The sequence below is a fragment of the Gymnoscopelus braueri genome (assembly GCF_963280865.1).
Source record: "Gymnoscopelus braueri genome assembly, chromosome: 12".
Taxonomy (NCBI): domain Eukaryota; kingdom Metazoa; phylum Chordata; class Actinopteri; order Myctophiformes; family Myctophidae; genus Gymnoscopelus; species Gymnoscopelus braueri.
The window spans coordinates 41,687,728-41,698,024 of NC_137614.1; the positions used below are offsets into that span (position 1 = coordinate 41,687,728).

Below are 10,297 nucleotides of genomic sequence, written 5' to 3' on the forward strand. Positions count from 1 at the left end.
CTAGTCGTCTATGTACGGAATGTTAATCCGTGCTATTTCACCGTGTTGTGTGAGATCGGGTCGGTTTCACGCCTATCGGTCCAACGGTGCCGGAGATTAGCTGCTCACACACAGACGGAAAGATGGACAGACACACAGACAGGGGCGAAAACATTCTCGGCCACGCCTTCGGCCTGGCGGAGACAATTATAAAGTGCGTCTGCTGATGTTTGGTATGTCGCAAAGAAATTGAGACAGTTGGGGAGAAAGTGCTGGAAAAGAAAAAGGTTTAATTACAATTACAGTGACCTCAACCTGAGTATGCCAATACTTTATTGTCGGTGCCATAATTCTGGTCAATTATAATTAATTTCTGGGACATTCTTCAGCTTAGGACCACACAGGGAAGGCATAATAGTCTATATGTTCTGTTAATCATTCAAAGGGTTTGAAGGGGAACAGATTTTTTTTTATGAATGAAAGTATGCAACTCTCATTTAGGGCTGCAACTAAGAATCATTTTCAGAACTGTTTAATTGTTTACATATTTTTCTTCATTTAATGTAAGTGCTTACTTTAGACTATAAAATGACAGTGAAATAAGGTAATAAAGTACAAAATTATGATAATGTTCATCACAAGTTTTCAAACCCCAAAAAGACAAATGAAATAGCTTAATACTGTTTACCCAGAAGTAAAAAAAACAACTAACTTTTCATGTCATGTGGAAGGAACATATTCACAGTTATAAATAGCACATACTGAAATCGTTTACATGACACATAACGAAACCCATTATTTAATTACTAAAATTGTGTTATTAATTTTGTCATTCGAGTAACCAATTACTGGATTCATCGTTTTATATAAAATGTGACCATCCATGAAAAACTGGAATTCCTAGGACTTCAATTTTTATTATGCAACAGCCACACTGGAGAATCTACCTCAGTTTTAATTGATCCATTTGGATCTCTCAGTGTACAAATCAAGTTTTCCGTAACATTTGTAATTGACCGGTAAATAATCACCGGCCACATTGGCCGGCTACTTGCTCCACGATATTATTATAATTATTAGTACAATTATCATTATTAGACTATTTGCATTACAATACCTACATTTTGAAAAAAGCACACTGCGCTACTGTAGCAATCAGTTGGATGGTGCACACTCACGTAAACACGCACATGACTTGTATTACATTTTGGCTGATTAATTTAACACCTGGCCGGAATAATAAAATGTTGCCGGCCAGGAAAATGCCTAGCGGAAACCCTGGTACAAATGTAACCAAATGGACACGCCATTTGGTTACATTTGCAGAGTTAAATTAACACTGAGGAGTTTACTGTGTTGTTCATTGTAAAAAGCACGTAGGTCAAACTAGATTTGTGAGAAATCCTGTATTGTCAGTTACATCAGAATTTAACAGGTGACGTTGTTGCAGAGATGTCGTCAGTAACAGCGGGTATTTGTCACACAAATTCACTCTTGGTGCAATTCAAATCTTTCCTATATGTGGACATTAGTGCTGCTGGGCGGATATGGATCAAATCTAATATTTTGGGGTTTTCAATATAAAACAGGGCTATGTGATTAAAACCAGGGACTATCTAGTCTCATGACATCGATATAATATCAATATATTGTCCAGCCCTAGAGGACATTTTTGTTAGGCTGCTAACGGGCTCGTTAGCGAATGAAGACAGTGAGAAATGAGAATGACTGCTCCTCTTCCAAACAACCAATTCAAAACAGCTGCATTGATACAATATTATCTGTTTGTCGGGTGGAATTAATATGCCTTTGTTTTTTTTTAAAGGTTCAAAAAGGAAAAGTACGAAAATAAACAATACAATAAGCAGTGGTTTTAAAATAAACCATAACTATGGATGAATAACAAGGAGGAGTTTGTGGCCAATCCAAACACATGAGCAGGACTCCAAAAGCTTTCACCTGCGTGGAGGACAATGCCAACAGGTTGCCAGGTCTGTGTCAACCACTGCTGGAGAAAACAATGTTGTTAATTTAACCCAGAGAGTGCACAAAACCATTTTGTGCACTCTTAAGAGTTACAAATGGATAAATTAGCACTGAGGATTTTACTGTGTAGAGTAGTGTGTTCAGGGTTCATGTTGAGTAGCGGGGGACAAGATACCTCAAACAGACACCACGTGTTCCAAAATACGTCAAGATCTCAAAGTCTGTTATCATTCTGTGTTTTTTTAGTTAGTGTTTTCAACCGTTTGTCCGTTTCAAGAATCTGCTTCCAGCTGCCTCAGTTCCTCCAGTAAAGCGTCGACGCGCTCCAACTTTTCCATCTGATCCTTCGTCGGCTGCTTGATTTCCCCAGAGGCCATTTTCTGCTGTAGCTCCTCCACTTGTCGCAGCTTCTTTTTGAGGTTTTTCATCTTCTTGGCCTTTTCGGCAGCATCGGACGGCACGGGATCGGTGCGGGCGGGTGTCCTGGCGGCGGCGGGCTGCGCCGCTGTGGTCTGCGAAGAATCGCCACCCTCCGAAATCGACGCGTTCTCGACCGCGTCTCTCAGCGACTCCACAGCGTCGCCGTCGCTCCCCTCCTGACCACCACCCTGTTGCTTTCGTTTCTCTTTGCGCTTCATGTTGCGTTTGGCCGTCTTGGACAGTCCTGCCGTGTCGCCGCCGTCGCCGCAGCCGGGGACCTTCTGCGGCTTCTTGGACTGTTCTGCATCGTCTGGGCTCATGCCCGGCGGGAGGTCACCCGGCTTGCTTTTGAAAAACTTCACAAACTTGTTCTCGTATCTAAAAAAAAAGAAGACGCACAGAGGGAGCTGATGAATGTCTGAAAACACAACAACACGTTTGGACACACTAGTTAGTGCAGGCTGCGCCGGTTCCACCATCCGATCGACATCTCACTCGACACTGCACTTCCTTGGGTCCTCAGCTATACAGCTAACCAATATGCCTTGTTCTCTTTTTACACGTCTACCGTCATTTGTGGTTTACAGTCTATGGGGCTGTGTCCACGGAAAGCGTTATTTTACTATGAACGCTCAGAGTGTTTCCAAAAGGCATGCAACATGCTATAACAGAGTAAATAACAGAAAACATGAAAAAAATCGTGCGACTGCTCTAGCGGCGGATCTCGATGAAGATCCGAGCTGTATCTTCATCGATCTTTGTCTGTAGTAGCGGCCGTCAGTCTCGAGAGACCATGGCACACAAGCGCACTTGGATTAGATCAGGTGGTGCTGGTGATGAGTAAAGCCCCTCTCCAAATATTGATTTGATTCTACTTGAGGCGACCATGTCTTTACAATAAAAATGCATGGCTGGCAGGTGCTGGCAGCCAATTAAGGAGACAGCCCCTATACAGTAGCTAGCTGTACATCAAAAATAATTGAACTTACACAGGGACTTCTTCCTGCGGGGTGTAACCGTCCTTCACCTTACGCGGTTTCCTCCAGGTTCCATCCGGTCGCTGCGTAGCAGCAATGAATTTCCCTGCAAAGAAAATATATTTATATTAGGCCTACAAGTTGCAACAATTTTCCAATGGCAAATATTTACCTGGACACACACACACACACACACACACACACACACACACACACACACACACACACACCTATAAGTGATCAACAGAACAATATTGTTGGACTGTAAGCAGGATAAGAGTCTATTCAAAGATACATTTGTCACATGTTCAAGTGCAGTGAAATGAAACCTTTTCAGTATGGAGAGAGAGAGAAGAATGTATGTATAAATTAGCAGCCAAGGGTAGGGTACAGTTCAGTGGTGGAAAGTAACTAATCAGATTTACTCAAGTACTGTACTTAAGAAATTGAGGTATTATTTACTTTACTGGAGTATTTCCAATTGTCAGTACTTTTACTCCATTATATCTCAGAGGCAAATATTGTACTTTTACTCCTCTAAATGTATTTGAACACTTTAGTTAAGTTACCTTATAGATTTTTATTATTATTACAAAACATACATTAATCACTTCAGCCCGATATACATTTTGGCATTTGAAAATAGCCGATCTACAAGCTCAGATCTGCTATTTTCAAAAGATTATTTATACATTTGAAAACTTGTGAAATGGAAAATTCTGCACAATGAGTACTTTCTACTTTTAGGTACTTTAAGTACATTTTGATATCAATACTTTTGTACTTTCTTTCTGGACTTTTAACTTGTAACAGCATTTTTTTCTACATTGCAGTGTTGATACTTTTACATCAGTAAAAAAAAAATGGTACTTTTTCTACCACTGCCACTGTCTCACTAAAGAGTGATGCTAACATTAGCTAACGTTTAGCAACTTAGCATGTCGTTCCACTGCACTCCACTGTACTGTTAGTAACGTTGTAGTCACATATATTGCACAATAATCCAACGTTTAGCTGAAAACTCATAGTTAACGTGACGTTTTCCAAAACAGAAGCTTTGATCATCATCATCAACAACAACATTGAAACAACAAAGAGGGCGCACTGTCTCACCCTCGCCAGACTCATCTTGGATATAGGGGGTCGCCATTTTGGTTGAACGTGGTGCTGCTGCTGCTGCTGCTCCACACAGACAGGACCGCTGGGAATCTGGGATGAAAATGCCAAGGATGCGGTAGTGATGTCAGCAGTGGTGGAAAATAAATACTCATGTTTTCCTTGAAAAAAGTATCAATACTGCAATGTTATTATTATTATTCTGTTACAAGTAAAAGACTGGAATTCAAGACTTACTTGAGTAAAAGTACAAAATGTACTTAAAAGTACCAAAAGTAGAAAGTACTCATTATGAAGAATGTCCCATTTCACAAGTTTTCAAATCTTTTGGAAATAGCAGATCTACAAGCTCACAATGCGTCGCATCTTGTAGATCTGCTATTTTCAAATGGCCAAAATGTATATGGCTGAAGTGGGTAATTTATGTTTTGTAATAATGATCAAAATATACAAAGTAACTAGTAACTAAAGTTTTCATATAATTGTAGTGGAGTAAAAAGTAAAATATTTGCTTCTGATCTGGATAATTCTACTGTATTATGCACCTTGTCATATGGAACCAAATGGACTGCAAGCAAGGGCACATTTGTTCACTCTTTCAGAGTTACAGGGTCCATTTGGTTCATTTAGCTGGGGGGCCCCCCTGGCCTCGGACCCCCTCAAGGACCCCTGGGGTTCTCCGGACGGTCAGACCCCATGTTGAGAGCCACTGCAAAGTGCGTCAGCGTCAGTCCCATAGGACCCCTGCATTCTCAACTGCCTTGTCATTGCGAAACCCCCCAAAAGTATGCATTCATTCAGTAGAGAAACTACAGTAATCTGAAGACTCGCCCCATAACAAGGCCCCATTTTTTCCATCGACCGCTCGCCCCCAGTGGTTCTTGTATTTGTGTATTTGTTTTACTGAGGATAAGGTTAGAAATAAGTTTAGGGTTAGGCATAGTTTTACTGAGGTTAAGTTTAGGAATACAGTTAGGTTTGGGCACCGTTTTACTCAGGTTACGTTTAGGAATAATAGGTTAGATTTAGGCATAGTTTTACGGAGGTTACAGTTAGGAATAAGGTTAGGTTTAGGCATAGTTTACTGAGGTTACATTGAGGAATAAGGGTTAGGTTTAGGCATTCTTCTGCCTACACATATGTCATGTTCTAGAATGAGCAAATAGGGGAAGGGGATCAACGTCACGTGATGCCTTTGTTTTGCCCGCAAAACCCGTCAGCTGTCCCGAATACGGGCCAAACAAAGGTGCTTAGGGACCAGTCGAAATTTACAGAAGGGGGTCCCTGGAGGAAAATAGGGGAGGGTCAGCTAATTTTACTTTGAATCCAAGGGAGGGTCATGCAATTTTGAATTGATAAAACAGTTTTTATATACCTTTTTAGTACAGCAGAACAGTGGTCAATGACCCCTCTCTATTTCAAATGATACAAAGGATTCAAATCCAGTAACACCTAACATATAAGAGACAGACAGATATACACACTACTATACAGAACGTCATACAATCAGCTTACAGGTTACTGGTATGAAGAGAGAAAACTATGTACAAGAGAAAGAAATCAGGGAGGGGGTGGGTTAAGACCTAGACAGGGGCCATTTTCGAATTGCACAAGTACAAGCAAGCACATGCGATTGATATGGGCACATTTCCTACTAATGATGACTCAACCAGGTAATCAGTTTCCCTTGAAATTCTAACTCCCATTTCTGTGGAAGTTCTTGACATCCGACTTCCAAGTAACTGACAACATTGATCCGTCATCATACATCAAATAAAAGCCTGTATTTACCTTGATGTACTAAAACCTTCCTTGAGTTGAATTTCCTTTCTGTTGTGATGCACATTAACAGTATCCACCATCGATAAGATAAAATATAATACAAATCTTCACTTTCCTACATTACTAAATGCATGGTTAGGGACCACATGTAATACCTCCACGGACCACTAGTTGAAAACCCATGATGTAGGTAACAGTTTAGTCACTGTAGTTAATAATTATGGGATTCAATGGGTTTCCCACATGTAAGTTTAGAACACTGTCCATTCTGCTACCACTACAGACACTACACACTACACTGTGCATTTAGCAAGACTGACTACAGTAATGTTCTAATCAATGTGGAAAGCAAAACAATGTACATGCAGTTTTAAATGTCATGTTGTTGTATTTGATGGGGAGGGTTAGGGGTGTCAAGATAACACTAATTTCACGATACATACATGATGTTGGGCATATGATATCGATATGATACATTATTAATGTTATTTTCTCATGTATCATCAACATTGGCCATCATCTTTAGTTTTAAAATAACAATTATAAAGCACTTTAAAAAAACAATTACAAAGTGCTTTGTACACACAAATAAATACATTTGTGCAAGCACCATACAGTAAGAACTCCTATAACTTTCACCGGCAAAAAACATTAAAGAAAATAAAAATAATTTAAAAAATATTACGATACAGTATGACATCTTGACAATACCTATCATTACATTGTAATACCACGATAGGCTATATCGTGGGACAATATATCGTGACACTCCTATAGGCGGGGAGGGTTCATCATTTTTTTTTAATCACTTGGGGAGGGTCATTGATTTTTTTCTTTTAGTCAAAGGGAGGGTCATGGCATTTTAGATCAGGGCACATACATTTTCTCCAGGGGTACCCTTCTTTAAAAATCGACCTGTCCCTTATTGATCAAAAATCTGGATGGGTGTCTCAAAGAAAAGTTTTACTGAGGTTACGTTTAGGAATCCCTGGTGGCAACCGTTCCGAGGTCACCGGATTTGCCCCAGGCCAGGGCGACTGTGTTTTGGGACGAGCGTTTTGGTATTTGAAACTACGTCATTATTGTTGAGCAGTACGTCAGGCCTCCTGAAACTTTAGAGGCGACTCACACTTCCTGGTTGATTGTGCCGTCAATGACCTATCCTTGGTATGTTTATTGCGTTTATTGTAGCCAGTAGGTGACGTCGTTCTTCAACCCTAAATTGACTTTCCACAATGCACACCAGTGTAAAATAACTAAGTACATGTACTCAAGGACTGTACTTAAGTACAATTTTGAGACATTTTACTTTACTTGAGTATTTCCAATTTTCAATACTTTTACTTCTACTCCACTGCATCTCAGATGCAAATATTGTACTTTTAATACCAATATAGCTCCGACGGAACCTCTCCCTCCGCTGTATAGCTCCGAGATGAGGTTCCTCGTTATTTCCTGCCGTTTGCGGTCGACATTGTCGCACATTTTCCACTTTACATGTTTCTTACCCCTTTCTGCACATCGTATCCAAAAAGTAAAGCATTTGCGCCACTCTCTCAGATGTTTTAAGTTCTAGCGGACCATAAAAGCTATCCAACGAGTTGAAGAAAGTATTTAATTTGCCTCGGTTTTCATCCGGTTACATGTTTTTAAGACATTGCGCAAGAGTTGCGCCCGTAGAGATAACATTACTGATTACCCTACTGGTCAAATGTTGAATTGCATCTTCTAATGCAAAATATTATGGAACCGGATGAAAACCGAGGCAAATTAAATACTTTCTTCAACTCGTTGGATAGCTTTTATGGTCCGCTAGAACTTAAAACATCTGAGAGAGTGGCGCAAATGCTTTACTTTTTGGATACGATGTGCAGAAAGGGGTAAGAAACATGTCAAGTGGAAAATGTGCGACAATGTCGACCGCAAACGCCAGGAAAATGAGGAAATAACGAGGAACCTCATCTCGGAGCTATACAGCGGAGGGAGAGGTTCCGTAGGGGCTAATACCAATACAATTATTTGAAAACTTCAGTTACTAGTTACTTTGTAGATTTAGATTATTATTACAAAACACGTTAATCACTTTAGCCCCTATAGCCTTTTGCCCTGCTCAGGCATTGTGAGCTTGTAGATCGGCAATTTTTCTATTTTGTAAACTTGTGAAATGTCTGGGACATTCTGCATGATAATTTTGATACAAATACTTTTGTAATTTTACTCAAGTACATTTTTAATTCCGGACTTTTACTTAGTTACAACAGAGTATTTCTACATTGCAGTATTGATACTTTAATTTTTTTACTTGAGTAAAACATGTGTGCACTGTGAGTACTTTTCCCACCGCTGCTGCACACTTCATGTCTCTTCGGGCCGGGGGCAGCAGTCCAGACAGTGTTTATTGAAAAGCTTTCGTTTCCCTTTAAGCAAACATTGTGTCGTGGCAACACAATGACGAATGTGCAGAATAAACATGCGAGTTTTAGAAACGTTACATTCATAAAGTCGATGACAAATGATGAGCAGTTGAGTATGTAAACGACCGCCGGGCTGCCGCAGGCAGCAAAACATGCGCACATATTGCCAGGTTTTGTGAGAGAAACAAGCAATCAGGTCTAGGAAAACAAGCCCAAAAGAAGCAACTTAATTAGGCCACATATGAGCACCTTTTAAACCTATATGCGTCGGCTAAACTCTTGCAATAAAATGTGGGATATTTGGAATATTTTTTGAAACATTCTAACAACAAAACTGCTCCCTGAGGGCACGGCCCCACTGCACTTTTATTTTGCCTCTGGGGCGGAATCTGCCAATGCTTTGTCAATGCAAATGTGTGGATTCATGCATGGTCTTGCACATTTTTTCCAAGAATCCACGCATTTGCATTGACAAAGCATTAGCAGATTATCCGCCCCAGATGTAAAATAAAAGTGCGGTGGGGCCGTGCCCTTACACCGAACATTTTTATGACAATATTTGAGAACCACTGGTTTGAATAATATATTATTATTTTTTTGGAAGCAAGCCTAAATAAGCAACTACACTTTGGAAACAAGCCCAAAAAACCGCAACCAATATTTACAAGCAACTTTACAGAAAAAGAAGCCCAAAGTCGCTTATAATAATCCGAAATGGCAACACTGGCACCTACTTGGACCTCGGAAATGACGACGTGGATCTGGGGTTGCCAGGTTCAGAATGTTTCTCACCGGTGTTTTCAAGATATATATAGATTTTAAGTGAAAGCTATACAGTAACAGTGCAAACCTTTACGCACAATAGTTTTATATATTTTATCACACACGATGGTGCTGATCATTGGTTTTAACATTAAACGAATCAGTCAGTTGAATTGAACGCAGTGGCAACAATGAGACACTTATGATCATTTAAACATTCTCCATACAATACAACTTGTGTATAAAATACAATAATGATATAATATTGCTAGCCTGCACTACCTTGAAATCATATTAACCAATTCTACAGAAGAAGTTGAAGATGGGGGTTTAATAACCACGACATATGGCCTAATGAAGAACGAATTCTTCAATGACATAATAATAAAGAAAATCAGCTGTCATTGTCAACATGCACAAAGAATAATCTGATTCTCCAGCGAAAGTCTAGCTTTCTAATCTCAGCACTACACACACGCACTTGCGCAAGCACGCACGCACACATACGCACGCACGCGCGCGCACACACACACACACACACACACACACACACACACACACACACACACACACACACACACACACACACATATTTGTGTGAAATCAAATATTTTGCCAGTCAGCAAAAATACCATCTAGGTCACTTCAGTTCAATTCCTATACATTTTATTTTAATCTGTATTTTTTTCCCTTCTTTTTACATCACTGTCAAAACACCTCCAAATAAGAGAGAAAAATTAGCTGATAGCAGAATAAATCACAAATCATGGCTTATTCAAAAGTATTATACAATCATGACAAACAAAACTCCATGCCTGCAGCAGCCAGGGAGGTAAACTAAAGCAAGGGGGGGGGGGTTTG

General features: G+C 40.0%; 1 protein-coding gene across 2 annotated transcripts; it reads right to left on the minus strand.

Moving 5' to 3' along the window:
• Positions 1-249: 249 nt before the first annotated feature.
• On the minus strand, positions 250-4,550 carry pym1 (PYM homolog 1, exon junction complex associated factor). 2 transcript variants are annotated; one of them, XR_013934137.1, is made up of 4 exons: positions 4,476-4,550; positions 3,375-3,468; positions 1,507-2,763; positions 250-1,472 (listed from the first exon to the last, which is right to left on the minus strand). XR_013934137.1 is itself a non-coding variant. In XM_080443692.1 (3 exons), exons 1-3 carry the CDS (start codon positions 4,510-4,512, stop codon positions 2,238-2,240), a joined length of 657 nt encoding a protein of 218 aa, XP_080299818.1. In that variant the 5' UTR covers positions 4,513-4,550; the 3' UTR covers positions 250-2,237. The 2 variants fall into 2 exon arrangements, 1 of the variants encoding a protein (XP_080299818.1); XM_080443692.1 differs by having other exon boundaries at positions 250-2,763.
• Positions 4,551-10,297: the final 5,747 nt, after the last annotated feature.